Here is a 27994-nt window from a genome sequence, read left to right as displayed (position 1 = left end):
AGAGGGGCCACGGGGTGGCCAAACCCTAGGGCGGCGCGGCCCCGCCTTCGGCCGCGCCGGCCTGTGGTGTGGGCCCCCGTGCCGCCTCTCGACTTGCCCTTCCGCCTACTTAAAGCCTCAGTGACGAAACCCCCGGTACCGAGAGCCACGATACGGAAAACCTTGCGAGACGCCGTCGCCGCCGATCCCATCTCGGGGGATCCTGGAGATCGCCTCACGGCACCCTGCAGGAGGGGAATCATCTCCAGGAGGACTCTACACCGCCATGGTCGCCTCAGGAGTGATGAGTGAGTAGTCTACCCCTGGACTATGGGTCCATAGCAGTAGCTAGATGGTTGTCTTCTCCCCATTGTGCTATCATTGTCGGATCTTGTGAGCTGCCTATCATGATCAAGATCATCTATATGTAATTCTATATGTTGCGTTTGTTGGGATCAGATGAATAGAGAATACTTGTTATGTTGATTATCAAAGTTATGCTTATGTGTTGTTTATGATCTTGCATGCTCTCCAGTTATCTAGTAGATGCTCATGGCCAAGTAGTTACTTTTAACTCCAAGAGGGAGTACTTATGCTCGATAGTGGGTTCATGCTGCATTGACACACTGGGACGGTGACGAAAGTTCTAAGGTTGTGTTGTCTTTGTTGCCACTAGGGATAAAACATTGATGCTATGTCTAAGGATGTAGTTGTTGATTACATTACGCACCATACTTAATGCAATTGTACATTTGCTTTGCAACTTAATGCTTGGAGGGTTCGGATGATAACTTTGAAGGTGGACTTTTTAGGCATAGATGCGGTTGGATGGCGGTCTATGTACTTTGTCGTAATGCCCAATTAAATCTCACTATACTCATCATGATATGTATGTGCATTGTCATGCTCTCTTTATTTGTCAATTGCCCAAGCGTAATTTGTTCACCCAACATGTTGTTCGTCTTATGGGAGAGACACCTCTAGTGAGCTGTGGACCCGGTCCAATTCTCTTTCTTGAAATACAATCTACTGCAATACTTGTTTCTACTGTTTTCTCTGCAAACAATCATCTTCCACACAATACGGTTAATCCTTTGTTACGACAAGCCGGTGAGATTGACAACCTCCTTTGTTTCGTTGGGGCAAAGTACTTTGGTTGTGTTGTGCGGGTTCCACGTTGGCGCAGGAATCTACGGTGTTGCGCCGCACTACATCCCGTCGCCATCAACCTTCAACGTGCTTCTTGGCTCCTCCTGGTTCGATAAACCTTGGTTTCTTTACGAGGAAAACTTCTGCTGTTGTGCGCATCATACCTTCCTCTTGGGGTTGCCCAACGAACGTGTGAAATACACGCCATCAAGCATCTTTTACGGCGCCGTTGCCTGCGGGAGATCAAGACACGGCTGCAAGGGAGTCTCCACTTCTCAATCTCTTTACTTTGTTTTTGTCTTGCTTTATTTTATTTACTACTTTGTTTGCTGCACTAAATCAAAATACAAAAAAATTAGTTGCTAGTTTTACTTTATTTGCTATCTTGTTTGCTATATCGAAAACACAAAAAAATTAGTTTACTTGCATTTACTTTACTTATTTCATCATGTTTCCTTTTAATTTTACCACAAAGAACATACCGGTAGGACGTGGGTCTATAGTTGGGAGAAATAATATAGAAGAATTCTTCAACCATGTTAGTACCATTGAAAATTTTGAAGATAGACACTTGGTAGACCTTGCGCCTACTTATGAAATTGCTGCTGCACATTTAGTTCCGCTTGTTGGAAACTAAATTTGTTAATCTCAATCCTATAATCCAACACATGTTTTTCACACTTGGTGATATGGAAGAAGGGGAAAAGAAAGATTTTGTTTTAGAAACCCTTCTTAGAGAATTTGGTGGTCTAGCAAGAGAAGCTAGAAAGGTCTTTGCTAAATTTAATATGCTTGGTTCTCCTACTAATTTTGTTAGTCTCCTTGAAAAGATGGATATGGATAGAATAAGATACACTAATAATATTGATGATGGTAGGAGATCAAGCACCAATACCATGCAAGCTCCTAGCTATGAATGATGCACTAGAAAATAATTATGCTTGGCTTATTCCTGAAAATTTGTTTGATGAGAGTAGTACGCCTAAGACTAATGAAAGGAGATGCTAAAACTTATGTATCTAATATAATATGCCACGGTTGAGAAAACTCACACCCAGCTGTAGAAGTACCACCTTTGATAATGCTTGATGCACACTTTCTAAGCCTGGCTGAAGAGCGTTAAAAAAAGCGCTTATGGGAGACAACCATGTTTTTACCTACAGTACTTTGTTTTTATATTTGTGTCTTGGAAGTTGTTTACTACTGTAGCAACCTCTCCTTATCTTAGTTTTGAGTTTTGTTGTGCCAAGTTAAGCCGTTGATAGAAAAGTAAGTACTAGATTTGGATTACTAGCGCGGTTCCAGATTTCTTTGCTGTCACGAATCTGGGTCCACCTCCCTGTAGGTAGCTCAGAAAATTATGCCAATTTACGTGCATGATCCTCAGATATGTACGCAACTTTCATTCAATTTGAGCATTTTCATTTGAGCAAGTCTGGTGCCATTTTAAAATTCAGTCAATACGGACTGTTCTGTTTTGACAGATTCTGCCTTTTATTTAGCATTGCCTCTTTCGCTATGTTGGATGAATTTCTTTGATCCACTAATGTCCAGTAGCATTATGCAATGTCCAGAAGTGTTAAGAATGATTGTGTCACCTCTGAATATGTCAATTTATATTGTGCACTAACCCTCTAATGAGTTGTTTCGAGTTTGGTGTGGAGGAAGTTTTCAAGGATCAAGAGAGGAGTATGATGCAACATGATCAAGGAGAGTGAAAGCTCTAAAGCTTAGGGATGCACAGGTGGTTCATCCCTGCATATATCAAGAAGACTCAAGCGTCTAAGCTTGGGGATGCCCAAAGGCATCCCTTCATTCATCATTACATTATCGAGGTTCTCTCCCACGAAACTATATTTTATTCGATCACATCTTGTGTGCTTTTCTTGGACGTCGGTTTGTTTTTGTTTTTGTTTTGTTTGAATAAATGGATCCTAGCATTCACTTTATAGGAGGAAATACAGCTCGGCTGTAGCATATGGACAATTATGTCCTTGGTTTCTACTATAGTATTCATGTGCAGAGAGTTTCTCCTTCGATTCAATTGTTATATGGTTAGGAATTGGAAAATGATGCATGTAGTAATTGTCTATAAATGTCTTGGAGTAATGTGATACTTGGCAATTGTTGTGCTCATGTTTAAGCTCTTGCATCATATGACTTTGCACCCATTAATGAAGAACTACATAGAGCATGCTAAAATTTGGTTTGCATATTTGGTTTCTCTAAGGTCTAGATATATTTCAGTATTGAGTTTGAACAACAAGGAGAGGCAGGTGCAGAGTCTTATAATGATTTTCAATATGTCTTTATGTAGTGTTGCTGCACGGTTCATCCTTGTCGTTTGTTTCAAATAAGCCTTGCTAGCCTAAGCACTTGTATCGAGAGGAATACTTCTCATGCATCCAAATCCTTGAGCCAACTACTATGCCATTTGTGTCCACCATACCTACCTACCACATGGTATTTCTCACGCCATTCCAAAGTACATTACTTGAGTGCTACCTTTAAAATTTCCATTCTTTACCTTTGCAATATATAGCTCATGGGACAAAATAGCCTTAAAAACTATCGCGGTGAAGAATATGTACTTATGTGTCTTATTTCTTAGTAAGTTGCTTGTTGAGCGGTAACCATGTTTTCTGGGGACGCCATCAACTCTTTTACCTTTGTTGAATATCATGTGAGTTGCTATGCATGTTCGTCTTGTCTAAAGTAAGGGCGGTTTTCACAAACAAATGGTTTGAGTATGCATATTGTTAGAGAAGAACATTGGGCCGCTAACTAAAGCCATGATTCATGGTGGAAGTTTCAGTTTGGACAACTAATCATCAATCTCTTATGAGAAAATTAATTGTTGTTGAATGCTTATGCATTAAAGAGGAGTCCATTATCTCGTTGTCTATGTTGTCCCGGTATGGATGTCTAAGTTGAGAATAATCAAAAGCGAGAAATCCAATGCGAGCTTTCTCCTTAGACCTTTGTACAGGCGGCATAGAGGTACCCCTTTGTGACACTTGGTTGAAACATATGCTATGCAATGATAATCTGTGTTAATCCAAGCTAATTAGGACAAGGTGCGGGCACTATTAGTATACTATGCATGAGGCTTGCAACTTATAAGATGTCTTATACATAACTCATATGTTTTATTACTACCGTTGACAAAATTGTTTCTTGTTTTCAAAATGAAAAGCTCTAGCACAAATATAGTAATCCATGCTTCCCTCTGTGAAGGGCCATTCTTCTACTTTATTGTTGAGTCAGTTTGCCTATTCTTTCTATCCCAGAAGCAAACACTTGTATCAACTGTGTGCATTGATTTTTACATGTTTACCTATTGCACTTGTTATATTGCTTTGTGTTGACAATTATCCATGAGATATACATGTTGAAGTTGAAAGCAACCGCTGAAACTTATATCTTCCTTTGTGTTGCTTCAATGCCTCTACTAAGAATTTATTGCTTTATGAGTAACTCTTATGCAAGTTTTATTGATGCTTGTCTTGAAAGTATTATTCATGAAAAGTCTTTGCTATATGATTCATTAGTTTACTCATTATCTTCATCATTGCTTCGAATCGCTGCATTCATCTCATATGCTTTACAATGGTATGATCAAGATTATGATAGCATGTCACTTCAGAAATTATTTTTGTTATCGTTTACCTACTCGAGGGCGAGTAGGAACTAAGCTTGGGGATGCTTGATACGTCCCAAACGTATCTATAATTTCTTATGTTCCATGCTACTTTTATGATGATACTCACATGTTTTATACACATTATATGTCATATTTATGCATTTTCCGGCACTAACCTATTGACGAGATGCCGAAGAGCCGATTCTTTGTTTTTCTGCTGTTTTTGGTTTCAGAAATCCTAGTAAGGAAATATTCTCGGAATTGGACGAAATCAACGCCCAGGGTCCTATTTTTGCACGAAGCTTCCAGAAGACCGAAGGAGTCACGAAGTGGGGCCACGGGGCGCCGCTACAGTAGGGCGGCGCGACCAGCATAGGGCCCGCGCGGCCCTGCTGTGTGGGGCCCCCGTGACGCCTCTTGACCTGCCCTTCGCCTACTTAAAGCCTCCGTCGCGAAACCCCCGGTGCCGAGAGCCACGATACGGAAAACCTTCCGGAGACGCCGCCGCCGCTAATCCCATCTCGGGGGATTCAGGAGATCGCCTCCGGCACCCTGCCGGAGAGGGGAATCATCTCCCGGAGGTCTCTTCATCGCCATGATCGCCTCCGGATCGATGTGTGAGTAGTTCACCCTTGGACTATGGGTCCATAACAGTAGCTAGATGGTTGTCTTCTCCCCGTTGTGCTATCATGTTAGATCTTGTGAGCTGCCTATCATGATCAAGATCATCTATTTGTAATCCTTCATGTTGTGTTTGTTGGGATCCGATGAATATTGAATACTATGTCAAGTTGATTATCAATCTATCATATATGTTATTTATGTTCTTGCATGCTCTCCGTTGCTAGTAGAGGCTACGGCCAAGTTGATACTTGTGACTCCAAGAGGGAGTATTTATGCTCGATAGTGGGTTCATGCCTCCATTAAATATGGGACGAGTGACGAGAAAGTTCTAAGGTTGTGGATGTCTTGTTGCCACTAGGGATAAAACATCGATGCTTTGTCTAAGGATATTTGTGTTGATTACATTACGCACCATACTTAATGCAATTGTCATGTTGTTTACAACTTAATGCTTGGAGGGTTCGGATGATAACTCTGAAGGTGGACTTTTTAGGCATAGATGCATGCTTGGATAGCGGTCTATGTACTTTGTCGTAATGCCACGATTAAATCTCATAGTACTCATCATGATATATGTATGTGCATTGTTATGCCTTCTTTATTTCTCAATTGCCCAAGCTGTAATTTGTTCACCCAACATACTGCTATCTTATGGGAGAGACACCGCTAGTGAGCTGTGGACCCCGGTCCTATTCTTTACATACGAAATACAATCTACTTGCAATTGTTTTTTCTTGTTCTTCACAAACAATCATCATCATCCACACTATACATCTAATTCTTTGTTTACGGCAAGCCGGTGAGATTGACAACCTCAGCTGTTACGTTGGGGCAAAGTTACGTGATTGTGTTGTGCAGGTTCCACGTTGGCGCCGGAATCCCTGGTGTTGCGCCGCACTACACTCCTCCGCCATCAACCTTCAACGTGCTTCTTGGCTCCTACTGGTTCGATAACCTTGGTTTCTTTCTGAGGAAAAACTTGCTGCTGTGCGCATCACACCTTCCTCTTGGGGTTCCCAACGGACGTGTCAACTACACGCCATCATGGACCAGGAAGCTTGATTCTCATCATTTTTCTACAATGGAGCAATTTCTCATCGATCTCAACTGCTGTTATTACTACTATTAGGTTCAGCAAGTCCCTTTTCTCCATTGTTGTGAATGGGAATGTCTCGGCGTGGCCATCTGAAGGATGTAACAAATTGAAGTTTAAGTAAGTTTCTAACATGATGTAAGGTCGTTATGTTCTATTAGTTTGTTTCTAAATTTAGATTAGATGTTCCGTGCCTGCTCTGAATATGCATTCTTTGTCTGCTTCCAACTAGAGAAACACTTTCATGTACTGGTCATCTAAAACACTACAAGTACCCTAGCTGATATAGTATTGACAATTGGTATTACTGGTGGAGTCATCGCTGCTGGTTGATTTGTTCCTTGCTCTTTATCCATGTCCTTCTTCTTGAGATACAAATGGTAGTTTTTAGTAATCAGTAGCAACAACAATGCAGACTTCAGAACGAGATTCATACTATTGACTTATTGTGGCAGCAAGGTCAAGCTCTATGGAGGTGTGCAGGGTCAGTATCATCTTAAGAATTCATGTTGGGTGTTTTGCTCTAGGTTGTTTCTTTGTACATATACTGTTGACGTTTTGTTTTGAGTATACCCATGAATCAGATAAAAGAGACTTTAAATGTATAATAGTGGAAAGAGAATGATCTATTCCAGTGTGAAGTTAACTGAGATAAATCTGCTCATTGTTTCGCAATGTATGTGTCGGTGATCCCCACATCCGTTTTTGGTACATGTATTAGTTACTTGTTGATTTGCTCTAGCAGCGAGTGAATGGTTGAGATAAGTTAATAATTTTAGTATAAGGTTGTATCTTTTGGTGGAATTCCAGTTGCTACTGCGAGATGGTGAATGTGCGAGTGTAGGCGTATGCTTTGATGTATTTCTCGAAGTGTTGTACCAGCCGACGTCTTGGAGCATCCGTCGCCTCGAAGCTCCACCGTCGGCATGTTCTCAAGCTCTTAGATTTGTATGGATTTAGTTGGTTCTACATAGTTCAACTTCTGTATACTAGAAGATATGCATTTTTCCAGATGGTCCTGATGCATTTTTTTAGATAGACCTGATTATATTTTAAACAGTGAATGTTTATATGCAGGTGAATTCTTAGTCCTATGTGGCCCTCTAAATGAGCAAGCTCCAGCAGTCAAGCCCACTCTAGCATCGTTGATCGGTTCCTGGCACCTTGTGATGCAGATGGCAGTACTCGTTTGGCTGCTGATGCTGTATCAACTACTATCGAAATCACCATCAGAAGGCAAAATAATTGGTAAAATTTGCTTGGCTAATATCATATTATTTTCTTAAATTTCCAAGCCTGGCATTTAGAGGGCCTTGTATACATCATTATATTATGCATGATTTATAGCTTGTTCCAACCGAAGTGGTGCCTTTACTGGCTAATATTGCATTCTTTTCAAAAAAAAGTGCTAACCCAGAAGGTATACCCATGATTGTAGAAAATCATGTAGGCAAGACCATTCTACGCAACGCATAAACGCACTCATGCTCCATGTAGGTGCACTCCTGTGCACGAGAGAGTTTCTTTCATTTCTTTTTTGTGCCTCCTGTAGATGTATAAACTCTGTATGCATCAACTACTGAATCTAATTGGTAATTTTTCATTTTTTTTGTATAAACAAAGTCAAGATTTCTTTTGCATGAGAAGATTTACTTATATTTAGGGTTACCAATTAGATACAGTAGTCTGTCTTTATTATTGCAAGAAATTGTATTCTATATATGAAACCGTTGATTTATGTTTTGTTTGTTTTACACTATTCTCTCGCTTTCTTTAGAAGGTGAGCATGCTATCCAATAGTAGGCTTTGTTTTTTTGGTTTCTCCTTTACGGGGATGAGATTATGGTGTACATGGAAACATAACTTTTCATTTTGTAGTCCGGGATAATTAAAGCAAACTTATTTGGCTTTTCGGTTTTCGATATTGTAGATCTTGAAGTGTGAAACTAATTTTCGGTGAATACCGAGATATTGTCGACCCGGGACGAGTGTCGACACCAACATTGGAGCCTAGAACGCTTAGCTGATAATCAGAATTTATGGGAATTATTTTTATGAACTTAAGCGCCTGCATAAGCAGCTAGCCTTGTACATGCCCTAAAACCTCTCAATCTTAAGTCTACTTTTCAGTAATGTTGCCTAACGAGCCTTTTTATCCTTTGTTATCGAGAGATGCATTTATTTCCTTTTCAATTATTCTGTTAGAAGAACGAGTAGCACCATCCGACACTAACATCCTGCCTTTTGATTTCAGACTCGTTATTCTAAGAAGCACATGCATCAGCTTTCACTAAAGAAATCGGGACCTTGGAGATATATCACTTTACATAGCCTTTAAAGTACATTTAGTTACAGAATAATCATCGGAGCATTACACTCTTTAATCAACGATAATGTCCCCTCTTAAAAAAAATCTGCGTGTGTGTGGGCGCAGACCATTAGTTCTCTCGGGTCCATGTGATGTCTGCAAAGAGCTTTGTTTTACCTTGACATGAAACATTTAGGTTGAATCAATATTTGATGCTGTATGTACGGAAAGTTGGAAGCCATGTGAACGGAAATCACAGGACATCAAATTCGGTTTACATTTATGAAATTAGAATTCCGTGGCAAAGCACAAACATTTGACTGAATTGTGGTACTCTCCATCCAGATGCGATAGGGTTGGGGCTTGCCATGGATGCAGTCGCTGATGTTGCTAGGCCGGGGTGCATTGTTCCCGGCCAGCAGGCGCAGCCGCGACTCAGCAGAACAATGTGTAAAGTTTGCGAGTGTGATCTTCGTGGAAATTTGTTACCAGTGTCATTTACTTCTCCTTCTGAGCCCTACAAGCTATGAATACAATTTACACTACATCTATCTAATATGTACATGGTTATTATGTAGTAACTACTTTATGATGACAAACTCACTCTTTGATGTGCGTTTATCCATTCGAGTGCGGGGAGGTAGAGGAATCGCGTGGTTGCCGCAACAGCAGGGCCTCCTGCCTTCTGTTTTCGCTGCACTCGGGGAGCCGTCTTGGTGAGTCACGGTTTAAGTTGATGCATTATGTTTGTTTATCTTTCAATAACCAGTCACGGTGTATCTCAAAATATCAGTATTTCACTATTTTTCAAATAATAGAAAATAAAAAGGTCGCGTGCTAAAAAGTGCTCACTCGTAACCAAAAAAGAATAGTGCATTAGAAAAATAAATCTTCATGTTGTTCAACAATTGTTCACAGACAAAAAAAATGTTCATTATTAAAAAAAAATGTTCTATTTCCGAAAAAGGTTCACCAAGTTGAAAAAAAAATCATGCATTTCAAGAAATATACATGTGTTGTGAATTATATATATGCATTGAGAAATAAAATTTGAGAACCCATAGAAAACGCACGGGCAGATTTACTAGTATATAGTTAATTAATAATAGACATAGGATCTGTTCGGTTTCTGGATGAATTGGAATGAAATGGTTCCATTCCATTCCATTCCATTCCATCCCATCCCATTCCATCTTGGGTGTTCGGTTGCACTGGAATGGCAAGGAACCTAATTAGTCTAAATACTCTATTAATTAGACCCTAATTTAATCTAAAATTTTAATTAACCTAAATTATGCCTAATACTGCCTAATACGATGGGAGAGCAGGGCCTCCATCCGCGTCGCCTACACGCTAGGCTGGCCGCCGCCGCGCTGGCTGGTCGCCGCCTCCCTGGCTGGTCGCCGCGCTGGTCGACGCCGCCTCCCTGGCTGGCCGCTCGTTCCGCGTAATTAGGGGAGGAGAGAAGACGATTAGCCAGCGATTGAGCTCGTTCCGCGCGGATTCGGCCGGACGGATTGGGATGGCATATTCCGGGAATATACTCTTTCGGGGGATGAGTTGGTTCCGTCCCATTCCTCAGAATTCTGGAACCGAACGCTCGGATGGGAGCTAGGCACGAGTTGATTCCGTCCCATTCTGGAACCCGAACACATCCATAGATACGTTCACAATTTAAACCCTTCCAAACCCTAATCAGCATTCCACCCCTCCCCTCTTCCATTTCCCCCCTTCTCGTCTCCAAAATCCTAGCCCACAAGATCCTGAAACCCTAGCCCCACATCGACGCCGTTACATGGCGTCCCGCGGAGGCTACGACGGCGGCCTCACCGCCGGGGGCAAGATCCGCAGGCGCCCTGCTTCCCGCGCCGCAGCTGCATCACCATACGCACCCCCCGCTGCCGCCACTGTCCCGGCGGCGCACAGCGCTGAAGGGAGCGGCTGGATCACTCGTCTCATCACCGGCAGCGCCTCACGTCTCATCTCCTCAGTGTTTCGCAAGCCGCCTCCGCCTCCGCTTCCGGAGCCGTTCAATGCACAGCCTACGTGGCCAGAATCGCTTGACGCACGGCCCTCGCAACCTGAGTTGCTCGACGCAGCTCACTCGCCGCCGCCGCCGCCGCCGCCGCCTTTAGGTTGGTGAATCCATTCGCCGGTAGTTCTGTTGGCAGTTGGTGTTGTCTGATGGGCGCAGCGGTTTGTGTCATCTAGTAAAGGCCAAATTATCTCCCAAGCTTTTTTCAGGTAATCAGCATAGCTTGCTGATGCACATAACGGCTGAGAGGTGAAGTTGATGGCGTGAACCATGTTTACTGTCTTTAACACATTAACGGTTAACGATTTATCGCCATTAATCCGGAAATTAGGTGCTAGTGTAGTCCATCCTGTGAGATGAGAGATAATTCTAGCCATTTGTATTGTCATTGGTTTCCACCAAATTTCACACAGCTGTTTTTTTTCATGTATAGAGGATGACATTCCAGAAGGAGAAGAAAATGGCGGGCAGACTGCTAAAGTAAGCTTGTTCCACGGTCCAGATTGTACTTGTTGCTTGGTCTACTATTCTTTATTTAGTTATAGTATACTATCCTGACTAAATGCTTAATCTAAGCTCTTTAAGTGCCTATAGTATACTAAATTGCCATTTATCCTGCCAGGCACTGAGTTTAACTTTGATCAGTGTTTTGCAAGGATTCTCAAAAGACAAATGCCTTTTCAGTTCTTAGTTCTTAGAGCAGCTAATAACATGCCCAACACCAGGAAAAAGCTGCATTATTATTATTTTAGTTTTTTTGTCACGTCACTCTGCTAATTACTTTACTTCCTTAGCCCGTTGGGTTTTTTATTTCAACGTATAACTGAGCCTCCGAGCATATATCGGTGTCCATGCAGAACCTGTATACTGATAATCCTGGAAACTCTGTCAAGGATAGAGATGTCATGCTAAGAAGTTCTGATTGCCATCGTGGCATTGAACTTGAAGAATTATTGAAACAGACGACGTCTACAAGGCAAGTATTGGATAATCTAACTTATCATTTGAGCACTATCAACATGGTACTTACCTCAATTTTTTGTGAGCTTTTCAATCATTCAATATTCTGCAAGCTAAGGAATAAGGATACAGTATGTGGGAGCCTCACAGCACCTCCTTGGCCATATGATCAACAGATCAAGAATGTTTCTGCCAACATGCTACAAAGAACTGTGGATTATCCTTGTCTGATTCTTTTGATAGTTTGTTGATATTTACTGGAATCAGTGATAAAATGCTTATATTTTTCATTTTGGTGACAAATGACTATTTCGGTGCGAGTGACTCGGAACCAAGATGTGGAAGGTTCTCTGTTATTTGCTTGAAGGACAATTGCAATTTTTGACAGGTGTATACATGTAATTTTGTGTTGTTATCTGTGTATGTCAGTTCAGTCACCGTAGCTGCTGATTTTCCTCATCTGTTATTTTCATTTTCCTCAAATCCTAGTCTGTATTGCCATTTAGAGCAGAGATTTTTTTTTTTTAAAAAAATTCTCTTACGTCCTTTCGGCGCTTACAAAGATTTTTTCTGTTTGTGCACTTGGGAGTTCATGATTTAGTGATTTAATGTAGTTCCTTGAGGCTGGAGTTGCATTTTCTACAAAGCAAGATCACCATAGAACTGCTGAACTAAGTTCTCGGTTCTTTTTTTTCGTTGCAATTTTTTAATAGCGGTTATGCGTATGACATGAATAGCAATATCAGTAGGGATTCCCTTATTGTCTGATTCCATGTTTATCATTCATCTCTATGGGTTTTCCTGTTTCTATAACTCAAATCTCACATTTCGTTTTTGCTGATTCCCCTGTCTGTTAAAGTTGAACTCCGAGTCCGTGTTCTTCTGTGTTGCATGCATTCTGCAAGTTACAAATGTATAAGTTGGTTTGGGTGTTGTGTTTCACAGTGTTTTGTTTATCTTTTATAAACAACTTACATATCTCTCTTGATTAATTGTCTGTTGTGTTTTGTAGGAGTGAGTTTGAATATTTGGCTGGGCTGTTGCGATCCAGAACTGTTGGATACAATACATCGCAGGCAGAAGTTGGTAATATAAAGCAAACAGATTCCGGCAAGAAGGAAAATGGATCTAGAGGCTTACCTGTTGATTTCTCCATTAGATCATACAGTGTTGCTGTGAGTATGCGATTCATGCGGTCATTCTTCTCTTAAATTTTGAGGCTGACTTTCTTGCTGTTAACCATATTGTATAATATCAAATTGTTTCAAACTATCCAACTACAATTATAATTTTCTACTTAGAACTCAAGTGCACCATATTATGTATTTGGACTTAACCAATAGGTATCTCATATTTCCATCCTGTTGTTGACTGAGATTTTCATCTTAACCAGTAGATACCTTCATGTACTGACACATTGTTGCTTTTATGTTGATATGTTCCTTTTTGTTCGCACTCTTAATGTAACCTTATGGATCTCTGCAGGATGAAGTTGCTTCACCTGCAGAACTTGCAAAGGCATATATGGGTTCAAGATGTCCAGAGGGGTCACCCTTGCGCCTTAGATTGCATGACCTCTCTTTTCTACCTAATAAACCAGTGGAAGCAATCACAGTAGATAAATCTCTGAACCCCACACTTCTCCAAAGTTCAAGATTGTCTGCTTCCACGTCCTTTGATCATCTTGGAAGCAACTATATGACTCCAAATAAATCAGCAATACACAAAATGTCATCGTCTTCTTACTTCAAGGTTTTTATTTCTCATTTACTCTTTTAGCATATTGCTCATGCATGCTCATGGTATGCTCAAGAGTACACCCAATTTCTTACGAGGCTTCTCTGTAAAAAAAACAGAATAAGCTACCATAGACTAATTGTAAAGTCAGTTATTTATGTATTGTGCCTTAATCAAATTTTTCTAAGAGTGGTATTGGAAGTTTGAAAAGACTACAGTTTACTGTTTCTGTATCATAGTCTGTTTTTTTATTGCATACACTATCTTAATTTTATCTATATAAGCAATAGTCTTTGTAACTAATGTTCATCAATCTATTCAGGGTCCTGTTCCTTCAAGGGACATGTCTGGTACCGTATCTTCATCTTATCAGACGTCAAACAGTGTCCATACATTTGGCAGGCAGGTACTCATTATTGAACCACAATCTACCTTATTTCATTGTAGGGGCTTAGCCATGAGATGAAATCTTAGAATCTGAATGCAGCACTTCAAGTATACAAACTCATCTCTTTTTATCACCAGTTAATGTCACCCCTTCAAGCCGCAGGAGGATCCATAAACCATAATTTCTGATTTTGTTGCCTGCATTCAGCCTATCTACCTCTGTAAAATAAGCTCTAAATACCGACGTAAAAGGCTATTATTTTAAAATTCTTTGAACATTTGTTCTTGACACCCTTAAGTCATGGTTATGGTATGTGATATTGAGGTCTTAATAAACTATCTTTTCAATCGTTAAATACTTAATTGACATGATTTAGCTGAATCATTTCTCATTTAGACATTAAATATCATTAGCGGCCAGTGATGTTAGTTTTTTTTTGATAAAAACATTTTTTTACATGATATCTTTCCTGCTTATAAAGTTTGGAGTTGGTGAGTTCACCCTCCCCCTCTGTAGTTATATAATACATGTAGAACCACCAACTTACAAAAGACTTAAATAGTTAAATTACATGCAGTTGGTAATACTTTAGTAGAATGTTGCCATGAGTCATCTCATTACCTAACAATGTATGTGTGAAATACAATAACTTACATTTCATTTATATAATTATATCCAGCAATTTTGTTTTGCAACGAAAGAGAAAATCCACCACCAGGCAGTGTGATATGGTTGGAAAATATTAAAGCCATACAAAATGGTTTAGTTAGTGATTAGCACAAGTTTTAAGTGCCAAATGTTGCAACTACAGTTCAGTTTATAAGCATATGCTGACACTTTTAAACTAAGTGACTACTGCGTGATCTCCCCAAGCTTATGCAATGAACTTATGCAATATGTGCCTTTTGAAGTTCTATGCAATCTTGCTGGCTTTGCCTTGCAAATCAGAAGATCCTGAAGAGGAAGTGTTGCTCTCAACAATGAGACTGTCTCTGTTCCTCCCATCGTTTCCGCCACCCGTCTCGCCTCCTCGGCTACTACATCTCGTTTGCTTTGTCAGAGGGGCCAGATCCCCCTCGTTTTGTCCCAATGCTGCCTCAGCCCCCAGAGCTTGCCGCTGTCATCCGACGCGTAGCGGGCTATAGGTTTGATGCCCAGAACATTATGCACTGTCGGAACGGCAACATCTTCACCAGTCTCCACGAAGAAGGGGGATTGGCACCTGGAGTTCACCACCTTCTGTGCCCAGATAGAGGCATGCCCATCATTCCATCATTCCCACACTTCCATGACCGCAGTCTCAAAAATTTCCGTTCAATCCTCTCCAAAGAAGAAGGCAGATCGTCCTACTTGTATGTGTTTGGGGAAGTTACCAAGGAGGTAGGAAAGACCATGACGCGTGTATATATGTTGCAAGATGGTGTTTGGCGCATGCTTACCTTGGTCACATGCCAGCTCCCTCCTCTGTGGTTGGACCCGAAAGGTGTGCTCGTCAACAATATTGTCTTGGATTTGATGGCCTCAAATTTCTCCACAATTCAGATCCCACAAGGAATGAAGAATGACAATCGTATGACCTTGTTGTCACGGGCAGATGATGCTTCCGGTGTATATCTCATCCATGTTAAGGAGCTTCAGCTTCGCATCTGGCTCCACAACGGGAACAGCTGGATGCTGGTCGCCATCATTTGTTTGTGTGAGATGCATGCTATTTTGGGGATGTCATATCACAGGCTTCTGGATGAAGATATTGCTGATGTGCAGATAACCCAGATGGGAGACGATGGTCAGTTTGTATTCTTGCAGATAGGTCAATGCATATTCTAATTGGATATTAAGTGCAGGGCACTGTGTAAAGTCTATGAAAAACTGTAAATGGTCAACTTATTAGAGATATCTATCCTTTAATGATGATCTGGCTACCCACATTCCCTGCCCTCAAGGATGCTGCCTTCTGATTTGTAGGGATATATGCTGTGTGCTTGTTGACGTTACAGAATGTTACACTGTGCATCGTCCATCGCACTGTTTGGTATAGTTGTGTAGTGGTGTTAGCTGCATGATTAATTACTTAGGTTATTTTGGCAATACTAGTTAAGTGACATTTGAGAATTCTTGTGGCAAGATCATTTGAAATCACTTGTACTGTTTCCTTTGGGCCTTTTGAACAATACTACTCCCCCCGATCCCTTTTAATTGACTTGAATTTAGTACAACTTTGTGTACTAAATCTGAGTCAATTAAAAGGGATTTTGGAGGGAGTAGTCAATGAACATTAGAGAATGCTTGTTGTAAGACGATCTGAAACCATTGTGTAGTAAGGTAAATTAATATTACAAGGCGTTCACTTGTGGGCTTGTGGCCATAGTAGGGGACCCTCACATGTGGGTGTTCGTTACTTCTGTTAAAGCTTGTTTGGCACCCGACAATGTGCTTCCTGAACTTATTATTACCCTTATAGGGCTTTATAGTACCAGTATGCAGTGGTGCTGAAAAGGGACTTGTCTGGTGTTTTAGCATGGACATCTTGTTGGGCTGTATCACTGTTTTCAAATATGGCTTACAGAACTACTCATAGTCTTGTTATCATGCTGGCGTGTGACTTTCTTGTCTTGAAATATTATCACAGACCCAACGAGGTGCAACTTTGACTTCCTGTGTCTTAAATATAATCATCATATAATTTTTTGCTGCCTACATTTGAAATCATCAATCTGAAGATATGTTTGAGATTGTCATACATATTTTATCTGAATGGTTCTTAGTGGATATCATGATATCATGTTTCATTCTTGGACACAACTTGATTGTAGATTATACGTGGGCATGCTTGAGCTCATGAATTATTTGTGATTCAGATATATCATAGTGGCTACTCCAAGCCAACAGTGGGTAATTTGATATCATGTTTTTTCTTGGACACAACTTGATTGTAGATTATACGCGGGGATGCTTGAGCTCATGAATTATTTGTGATTCAGATATATCATAGTGGCTACTCCAAGCCAACAGTGGGTAATTTGAGTTTATGTGGCATTTCTCCTTCTGTGATCAGAGTTTGTTTACCTTGTTGTATGATATAATTTCTATTTGGATATGAGCGCACATTAACATTTGACTATTGTTGTATCAGCCACTAGCTTTGTTAGTCTATTTCATGCATTGATGCTCAACATGTCCTGATCCTTCCTCTGTTTTCTCTGATAACAGAAATGCCATGTGAAGAAGGATATCAAGAAGTTTTTGGATGGTCAGTGACAAGGGTGCTAGTGAGGATAGGAAAAGCAGAGAGCTGCATTTTCTTAGTATCAGTTCTAACCGGGTATGCTATAATTTGTACGGGATTAATTAGGATGCTATGTAGCCAGAGCATGTACTCCTGTCATCCTCTGATAGATAGGTCTGTATGTGACCGATCCTTATTTTGTGAAGAAGATCCCTGTGTAATCAGCTCGCGTCCGCATTGCTTGCCTGCCGGTCATGTATGATGTCCGCAGAAGTGTCTTCATGTACCTTTGCAGAATCGGTATTAGTTGGCAATGTGCAGTCTGTAACGTGAGAGTAAGAGTCTGTTATGGAATTTCCGCATTTGCATAAGTGTCTTGTGCATCGTAGCTAATTAAGTTGGTGTAGGCGTGTAGCTCTTATGCAACAGTAAATAAAATGGTTATTTTTTTGAACCATGCAGGAGAACTGCATGTATTAGAATAAAATTGTTATTTAGAGGCCACATGCCTACTTCGCATGAACTGTGATGCGGCAATTGTTCATTAAGGATCGAATATCAGCCTTGTGGTAATTTTGCTTGCATAGCATGATGCAATGATCTGGTAATGGAATGAAGTGTCGTATTCAAAAAAAACCCCCGTAGGTGGACTACCTTTTTTAAAGGATACCTGGAACAGAACAGCAGCCAACAAGCAGATCGCTGGCACTGGATGTTGTTGCATAGAGGCGATTACCTTGTGTAGGCCGGTAAGACAAAATGGTGTGCAACTCAAGTCAGTTGTCTCTAGGCTTATGCTGTTGTGTTGCATAGGGGCATGTTGCGCCAAGGCAAAACCAATTGTAGCAGAATGAAAACCTCGACTGACTCTCCCATGGCTCTCATGCCCACATGCTCAAAACATTTCTCCCTAAGGCCTTGTTTGGTACTAGAGTTTTAATGGGGATTAGTGGGGATAATCCGCTCCAAATTTTAAATCCCCACTTATCCCCAATGCATGTTTGGTGCTAGAGTATGAGAGAGTTTAATCCCCACTTTTCTCCAAATTTTTAGTGTAATTTTTTCAATCCCCAATACTCTACCCCTACCTAGTGGATTGGGGATGGGGTTTTGTGGGGATTAGGTGACAGCAGTGATTCACCCAATACTCTAGAGTATTATCCCCACTAATACCCACTGAAACACTAGTACCAAACAAGGCCTAACAGAGAAACAAGAGGCCTAGTAGCCGGAAACGGGGAATGGTATACCATTCCCTGTTCCGGATTCGTTGCCCCGGATCGAGGTTCGGGGACGAGTAGTGGTACGCTGGGATACGGTAGCTGGTACGCCTACCTGGACGATCGGTACGGGGAGGGTTGGAGAATTAGCTGGATGATCAATCTCCTCATCGACTAAATCAAAAATTTGCGGCCGCTTCACATCGTGCTTGCAGGACAGCAGGAGCACAAGATGGAGATGAATTATGCGCAGATCCGCCGTCGGCTGGAAAAAGTAGTCTGGCGACTCCGGCCGGCAGCGTTGCGGCGGCCTCCACACTCCGCATCTGCACTCGCTGCCATGATGCCATGCCTGGTGCAGGACTCGTTCTCTGCTTGTGAAAGTTTTATTCTTTTCAGGAAATAGGACATGTATATAGAACCAAAGTCAGGATCCATGGAAAAGAACATTGTTTCCGTCAAACTAAGACAGGTTCGCGTTCCTCGATCCATCATATCGTATCGGAGTCATCCTACCGGAATTGATTGAATCACATCTGTCGAATAATCATTCTAGAGATGTATACCCCCACTGTTTCCTATTTTTCTAGCCTCCGACTCTCGTCTCGCATTCCCGTCCGTCGACCCCATCCTACCGGAAACATCCAGGGCAAACCAACTGTACAAGGATGAAAACTTCTACTGACTCTTACTTTCCCCATGGCTCTCATACCCGAGGCTCAAAACATTTCTCCCTTGCAAAGAAACAAGAGGCCATCCATGCAGCCCCGATCCCCCAATTTATACTCTCCTTCAGGTTGCGAGGAAAGGACTAGACGAGGGAGAATCGGCACCAAGTATGAGATGCATATGAAGGTGAGGGCAAAGAGATTAACAGGAAACCAAGGACCAATGTAAGATAGCTAGGAAGATCACACGGAGCCAAGCATATGCTTTAGTTCAACTATAGCAGGTGTGTGATGCAAGGAGGAAGAGGAAGTTTGCTAGAATGTAGAGCTTCGAAGGTGTGTGAGGGACATCTACAATCTAAGACCTATGTAGTGGTGTGGATGGACTGGAGTCAAGTGTTATAATTAAACGTCAAAATTAATTTCACATGAACATGCATGTACGATCACTTCTTACATTTACAGGTAGTACTACTCCATCATAAGTTATCAAGACCCAGCTAACATCAAACAAACCTGCCACGAGCCACTCTCTTCTATTGTTGTTGTGTTGGAAGAGGACAACACACCATTACTTCTTCATGTGTTGCTGCACTGGTGATGCTTAATTACTTTTTTTTCGAACCATGCAGGAGAGCTGCATGTATGAATTAAGATAAGGAGAAAGCCCAGAAGGGCAGCAGTACAACCAAAAGTTACAGGTTAACACGACCCGACCAGCACGACGAAGTAAAAGTCAGAAGTAGGAAAACCCAGAAATATGGAAAAAAAAATGCTAAATCTAAATGTTCTAGCCTGATGGTAAAATAAATCTGCCCCTACCGGCAACAGTCCAGAGCCTTGCATCCGCCTTGATCTGGTCAATAATCTTCTGAATAGGCTTGCGATCATCATTATCAAGACACGACCATTTCTTTCACACCAAATTCTCCACGATGTCGGCATAACCAATGTGTTGAGTCTTCGATGCTACTTACGTCCCGAATTAGAGCGAGCCTGGCTCCACCAACCGCAGAGTGATTGTCCAATTGATGGAATGAACCTGTGATAGATCAGTCCATATGAGAACCGCGCTCCAGATGATATTAACAACAGCACATCCCATAAACAAGTGGTTTGTGTCCTTATCAGCTGAATTGCAATAGACGCAGCTATTATTGTGTGGAAGACCTCGTTTAGCAAGTCGATCAGCTGTTCACACCCTCCCTCGAATAAACAGTCACATAGCTAGTTTGCACCGGAGGGGTGCCCAAGATTTCCAAATCGCCATCGCATAGTCACAACGCGTCGAAGCTGCAAAGTGAGCCCGGTAGACCGATTTGGTAGAAAAGTCTCCATTTGCCTCCCATGACCAGATCCAAGTATCATCCTCATCTGGCGAGATATGTACAAAAAGTACCTCTTCCCAAATTGCTAGCACTTGGAGGAAACTTTGTATTGTTAGCGGTTTCTTGACATCATCGACCCAAGCACTATTATTAAGTGCCTCAGCTACCGTCCTTCTTGCTCCTGTGAATGGATTAATAACTTGAAAAATATCAGGAGCGATGTCACGGGTTGGGGGAGGATTGGATCGTAGATTGTAGTTGTGATCGGTGGGAGGCTTAGGGCGATAATCCCGTCGGCCTATGGTTGGAGAAGGAGGTGAGGATAGGCGCCTAGGCGCGAGGGAGCAAGAGGTGAGAGATTGGATTAATTTTGCTTCTTTCTTGAAACGCATAGGGATGGCTTATATAATAGCCAATTACGGAATTTGCATCTAACTCTAACTCTAGTTTAGGTAATTGGCGGGGTAACCTTCTTCGGGACTAAACCTTTCCAATTATACCTAAACTCTACTAACTTAAACTAGGAGGACTCTAAGGGGCCGCGGGGCCCTTGCCCTTGCGACGGCTGTAGGCTTGGCCCCACATGACATCTCCCCTCCATTCCGAAACGGCTTGTCCTCAAGCTGGAAGTCCGAATAGCGCTCCCTAAATGTGGTGACATCCTCCCAAGACGCGCGAGACGCAGGCTGGCCTTCCCATTGAATGAGCACCTGCTTGGACTCCACGAGCAATCCGCGCACGCAATGCTTGTACTGGAGTCGGATGAACGCGTCCCTGAAATAGCGGAGGAAGCTGTGGAGGACCTGTCGGAGGCGGACCATGATACTTCTTGAGGACCCCAACATGAAACACGTTATGAATGCGGGCACGAGGCGGTAACTCCAGACGATATGCCACCGAATCAATCTGAGCGAGGATCTTGAAAGGCCCAAAATACTTGGGTGCCAATTTGCCTTTTGCTCCCGCTCCCAAGAACGCCGCTGGTCGATGCTGCAGACGAAGCCAAACCCACTCGCCCACATCAAAGGCAATAGCCCTATGCTTGACATCATAAAAGTGTTTGTACTTGCTGAGCTGCTTGAAGGAGACGGTCACGGACATCCAGCAAGAACTGGTCGCGGTCCAGAATTTGTCGCTCCACCGCCTGATTACGAATCTCGCCTGGAGTATAATCACGAAAAGACGGAGGGTCACGGCCATACACAATCCTAAAAGGTGTGTCCTTCAGCGCCGAGTGATAGGAAGTGTTGTAGCAGTACTCAGCCCATGGTAACCATTGAAGCCACTGGGGAGGCCTATCCCCAGTAATGCATCTAAGGTACATAGTGATGACCTTATTCACTGTCTCAGACTGGCCGTCCGACTGTGGATGGAATGCAGAACTCATGTGTAAGCGTGTACCCGCAGCCGCAAATAAAGCTTTCCAAAATCCCGAAGTGAATACCACATCTCTACCTGAAACAATGGATGTAGGAAAACCGTGAAGACGAATAATATGGGAGAAAAACTCCTTAGCAACCGTCTCAGCAGTATATGGATGTGCCAAAGGAATAAAATGGGCATACTTGGAGAAACGATCAACCACTGTAAGGATGACACTCTTACCGCCCACTTTAGGTAATGCCTCAATAAAATCCATGGAGATGTCTTCCCAGACACGAGATGGTACTGTCAATGGCTGTAAGAGTCTAGCGGGATGAAGCTGCTCTGTCTTATTGCGTTGACAAACTGTACAAGCACGAATATACTGCTGCAGGGCGGACCGTGCTTGTGGCAAATGAAAATCCCGGCGGAGGCGATGCAAAGACTTCGGATACCTTCATGACCATCATCGTGAGCTGCCGCCAAGACCTCCCCGACAAGCGGCGACGAGGGAGGCACATAAGCCCGTTGCTGGAACGTAACAATGCCGTCGACCAATGCCCAAGGCTGTCCCAACTCGCCTGACTCAAGTTGTTCCCGAAAGGCGACCAATGTCGGGTCTGTGTGCGTGGCCTGACGGAGAGCCTCAAATAGATCAAAAGAAGTCCCTGTGATAGCGCATGTATGGCTGGTAGCAACCTCACGGCGAGAAAGAGCGTCGGCGACAATGTTCTGTCGTCCTGGTTTATACTCTACTGTAAAGTCAAAGCCCAAAAGCTTGCCAACCCAATGATGCTGCGGAATTGTGGCCAGGCGCTGGTCCAGCAAAAATTTGAGGCTGTAATGATCAGTTTTGACAATGAAAGCACGACCCCAGAGATAAGGGCGCCAATGACGCACGGCTTGAACAAGCCCTATGAGTTCCCTCTCATATGCAGCTAGAGAAACGTGTCGTGGAGCGATGGGTTTGCTGAAGTAGGCAATTGGCCCTTCTCCCTGATGCATCACGACACCAAAACCAGATCCAGAGGCAATCACATTCCACAATGAACGGAGCTGTAAAATCAGGCAACTGAAGAACCGGTGCAGTAGTGAGTGCAACCTTAAGGGCCTCAAATGCGGTCGCTGATACGTCTCCGACGTATCGATAATTTCTTATGTTCTATGCCATATTATTGATGATACCTACATGTTTTATGCACACTTTATGTCATATTCGTGCATTTTCTGGAACTAACCTATTAACAAGATGCCGAAGTGCCGGTTCTCGTTTTCTGCTGTTTTTGGTTTCGTAAATCCTAGTAACGAAATATTCTCGGAATTGGACGAAACGAAGACCCGGGGGCCTATTTTTCCACGAAGCTTCCAGAAGACCGAAGAACATACGAAGTCGGGCCACGAGGTGGCGACACCACAAGGCGGCGCGGCCCGGGGGGCCCGCGCCGCCTATGGTGTGGCCCCCTCGTCCGACCCCCGACTCGCCCTTCCGCCTACTTAAAGCCTCCGTCGCGAAACCCCTGATGCGAAAAACCACGATACGGAAAACCTTACTGAGACGCCGCCGCCGATCCCATCTCGGAGGATTCTGGAGATCTCCTCCGGCACCCTGCCGGAGAGGGGATTCATCCCCCGGAGAACTCTACACCGCCATGGTCGCCTCCGGAGTGATGAGTGAGTAGTTCACCCCTGGACTATGGGTCCATAGCAGTAGCTAGATGGTTGTCTTCTCCTCATTGTGCTTCATTGTTGGATCTTGTGAGCTGCCTAACATGATCAAGATCATCTATCTGTAATTCTATATGTTGTGTTTGTCGGGATCCGATGGATAGAGAATACCATGTCATGTTAATTATCAAGTTATTACATATGTGTTGTTTATGATCTTGCATGCTCTCCGTTTCTAGTAGAGGCTCTGGCCAAGTTTTTGCTTTTAACTCCAAGAGGGAGTATTTATGCTCGATAGTGGGTTCATGCCCGCATTGACACCGGGACGAGTGATAGAAAGTTCTAAGGTTGTGTTGTGCTTGTTGCCACTAGGGATAAAACATTGGCGCTATGTCCGAGGATGTAGTTGTTGATTACATTACGCACCATACTTAATGCAATTGTCTGTTGTTAGCAACTTAATACCGGAGGGGTTCGGATGATAACCTCGAAGGTGGACTTTTTAGGCATAGATGCGGTTGGATGGCGGTCTATGTACTTTGTCGTAATGCCCAATTAAATCTCACTATACTTATCATGTCATGTATGTGCATTGTTATGCCCTCTCTATTTGTCAATTGCCCGACCGTAATTTGTTCACCCAACATGCTTTTATCTTATGGGAGAGACACCTCTAGTGAACTGTGGACCCCGGTCCATTCTTTAATACTTGAAATACAAATCTGCTTGCAATACTTGTTTTACTATTTTCTCTCGCAAACAATCATCTTCCACACAATACGGTTAATCCTTTGTTACAGCAAGCCGGTGAGATTGACAACCTCACTCGTTTCGTTGGGGCAAAGTACTTTGGTTGTGTTGTGCGGGTTCCACGTTGGCGCCGGAATCTCCGGTGTTGCGCCGCACTACATCCCGCCGCCATCAACCTTCAACGTGCTTCTTGGCTCCTCCTGGTTCGATAAACCTTGGTTTCTTTCTGAGGGAAAACTTGCTGCTGTGCGCATCATACCTTCCTCTTGGGGTTGCCCAACGAACGTGTGAAATACACCCCCTGGACTTGAAGCCATGCTTAAAGAATTTATTAGTACACAAACTGCCTTTAACAAATCTGTTGAAGAAAAGCTCAATAAAATTGATATTTTTGTTTCTAGAGTTGATAGTCTTGCCTCTGATGTTGATCTTTTGAAATCGAAAGTTATGCCTAATAGGGATATTGAAAATAAAATTGTTACTACAGCAAATGCCATCCAAGTTAGAATTAATGAGAATATAAGATTAATGGCTGAACTGCGTGCTAGGTGGGATAGAGAAGAAAATGAAAAACTAGCTAAAAAGGAAAATGTAGCTAAAGTTTGGACTATTACCACCACTAGCAATGCTAATGATTCACATGTTGCTGCACCTCCTACTATCAATGGTAAAATAATTGGTGTTGGCAATGCTTCTACTCCTAGTGCAAAGCGCGCAAAATTACCTGAAGCTGCTAAAACTACTGAAACTGCTTGTGATAAAACTGCTGAAATTTTTTCCAACCTTGGGGATGATAATCCCATTGCTTTAGATTGTAATGATTTAGATTTTGATGATTGCCACATCTCTGAAGTTATAAAGTTCTTGCAAAAACTTGCTAAAAGTCCCAATGCTAGCGCTATAAATTTGGCTTTCACAAAACATATTACAAATGCTCTCATAAAAGCTAGAGAAGAAAAACTAAAACTTGAAACTTCTATTCCTAGAAAGCTAGAAGATGGTTGGGAGCCCATCATTAAAATGAGAGTCAAAGATTTTGATTGTAATGCTTTATGTGATCTTGGTGCAAGTATTTCGTTATGCCTAAAAAGTTTATGATATGCTTGACTTGCCACCATTGAAAAATTGTTATCTGGATGTTAATCTCGCTGATAATGCTAAAAAGAAACCTTTGGGGAAAGTTGATAATGTTCATATTATGGTTAACAATAACCTTGTCCCCGTTGATTTTGTTATCTTGGATATTGAATGCAATGCATCTTGCCCCATTATATTGGGAAGACCTTTTCTTCGAACCGTTGGTGCTACTATTGATATGAAGGAAGGTAATATTAAATATCAATCTCCTCTCAAGAAAGGTATGGAACACTTCCCTAGAAAGAGAATGAAGTTACCTTATGATTCTATCATTAGAACAAATTATGATGTTGATGCTTCATCTCTCGATGTTACTTGATATACACTTTTTGCGCCTAGCTGAAAGGCGTTAAAGAAAAGCGCCTATGGGAGACAACCCATGTTTTTACTACAGTATTTTTGTTTTATATTTGTGTCTTGGAAGTTGTTTACTACTGTAGCAACCTCTCCTTATCTTAGTTTTGAGTTTTTGTTGTGCCAAGTAAAGTCTTTGATAGAAAAGTAAGTACTAGATTTGGATTATTGCGCAGTTCTAGATTTCTTTGCTGTCACGAATCTGGGTCTATCTCCCTGTAGGTAGCTCAGAAAATTACGCCAATTTACGAGCATGATCCTCAGATATGTACGCAACTTTCATTCAATTTGAGCATTTTCGTTTGAGCAAGTATGGTGGCCTAATAAAATCCATCTTTAAGGACTGTTCTGTTTTGACAGATTCTGTCTTTTATTTCGCATTGCCTCTTTTGCTATGTTGGATGAATTTCTTTGATCCACTAATGTCCAGTAGCTTTATGCAATGTCCAGAAGTGTTAAGAATGATTGTGTCACCTCTGAACATGTGAATTTTTATTATGCACTAACCCTCTAATGAGTTGTTTCGAGTTTGGTGTGGAGGAAGTTTTCAAGGATCAAGAGAGGAGTATGATGCAATATGATCAAGGAGAGTGAAAGCTCTAAGCTTGGGGATGCCCCGGTGGTTCACCCCTGCATATTCTAAGAAGACTCAAGCGTCTAAGCTTGGGGATGCCCAAGGCATCCCCTTCTTCATCGACAAAATTATCGGGTTCCTCCCCGAAACTATATTTTTATTCCGTCACATCTTATGTACTTTGCTTGGAGCGTCGGTTTGTTTTTGTTTTTGTTTTGTTTGAATAAAATGGATCCTTGCATTCACTTTATGGGAGAGAGACACGCTCCGCTGTAGCATATGGACAAATATGTCCTTAGGTTCTACTCATAGTATTCATGGCGAAGCTTCTTCTTCGTTAAATTGTTATATGGTTGGAATTGGAAAATGATACATGTAGTAAAATGCTATAATGTCTTGGATAATTTGATACTTGGCAATTGTTGTGCTCATGTTTAAGCTCTTGCATCATTTACTTTGCACCCATTAATGAAGAAATACTTAGAGCTTGCTAATTTGGTTTGCATATTTGGTTTCTCTAGAGTCTAGATAACATCTAGTTTTGAGTTTTGAACAACAAGGAAGACGGTATGGAGTCTTATAATGTTTACCATATGTCTTTTATGTGAGTTTTGCTGTACCGTTCATCCTTGTGTTTGTTTCAAATAACCTTTCTAGCCTAAACCTTGTATCGAGAGGGAATACTTCTCATGCATCCAAAATACTTGAGCCAACCATTATGCCATTTGTGTCCACCATACCTACCTACTACATGGTATTTATCCGCCATTCTAAAGTAAATTGCTTGAGTGCTACCTTTAAAATTCCATCATTCACCTTTGCAATATATAGCTCATGGGACAAATAGCTTAAAAACTATTGTGGTATTGAATATGTACTTATGCATTTTATCTCTTATTAAGTTGCTTGTTGTGCGATAACCATGCTTCGGGGACGCCATCAACTATTCTTTGTTGAATATCATGTGAGTTGCTATGCATGTCCGTCTTGTCCGAAGTAAGAGAGATCTACCACCTTCATGGTTGGAGCATGCATATTGTTAGAGAAGAACATTGGGCCGCTAACTAAAGCCATGATTCATGGTGGAAGTTTCGGTCTTGGACATATATCCTCAATCTCATATGAGAATAATAATTGTTGTCACATGCTTATGCATTAAAGAGGAGTCCATTATCTGTTGTCCATGTTGTCCCGGTATGGATGTCTAAGTTGAGAATAATCAAAAGCGAGAAATCCAAAATGCGAGCTTTCTCCTTAGACCTTTGTACAGGCGGCATGGAGGTACCCCATTGTGACACTTGGTTAAAACATGTGCATTGCAAAGATCCGGTAGTCCAAGCTAATTAGGACAAGGTGCGGGCACTATTAGTATACTATGCATGAGGCTTGCAACTTGTAAGATATAATGTACATAACTCATATGCTTTATTACTACCGTTGACAAAATTGTTTCATGTTTTCAAAATAAAAGCTCTAGCACAAATATAGCAATCGATGCTTTCCTCTTTGAAGGACCATTCTCTTTACTTTTATGTTGAGTCAGTTCACCTATCTCTCTCCACCTCAAGAAGCAAACACTTGTGTGAACTGTGCATTGATTCTTACATACTTGCATATTGTACTTGTTATATTACTCTATGTTGACAATTATCCATGAGATATACATGTTACAAGTTGAAAGCAACCGCTGAAACTTAATCTTCCTTTGTGTTGCTTCAATACCTTTACTTTGATTTATTGATTTATGAGTTAACTCTGATGCAAGACTTATTAATACTTGTCTTGAAGTACTAT

General features: G+C 41.9%; 1 protein-coding gene across 1 annotated transcript; it reads left to right on the top strand.

Annotated features, from left to right (window-relative positions):
* Positions 1–10554: 10554 nt before the first annotated feature.
* Positions 10555–17346, top strand: LOC124690808 (nuclear pore complex protein NUP1-like). Its single transcript, XM_047224140.1, has 7 exons — positions 10555–10931; positions 11265–11311; positions 11689–11807; positions 12804–12966; positions 13277–13543; positions 13851–13934; positions 17127–17346. Exons 1-7 carry the CDS (start codon positions 10592–10594, stop codon positions 17172–17174), a joined length of 1068 nt encoding a protein of 355 aa, XP_047080096.1. The 5' UTR covers positions 10555–10591; the 3' UTR covers positions 17175–17346.
* Positions 17347–27994: the final 10648 nt, after the last annotated feature.

This window comes from Lolium rigidum, chromosome 2, assembly GCF_022539505.1.
Source record: "Lolium rigidum isolate FL_2022 chromosome 2, APGP_CSIRO_Lrig_0.1, whole genome shotgun sequence".
NCBI lineage: Eukaryota > Viridiplantae > Streptophyta > Magnoliopsida > Poales > Poaceae > Lolium > Lolium rigidum.
Note: the sequence above shows the minus strand (reverse complement) of the source record. Positions and strands in the feature narration are given on the sequence as shown.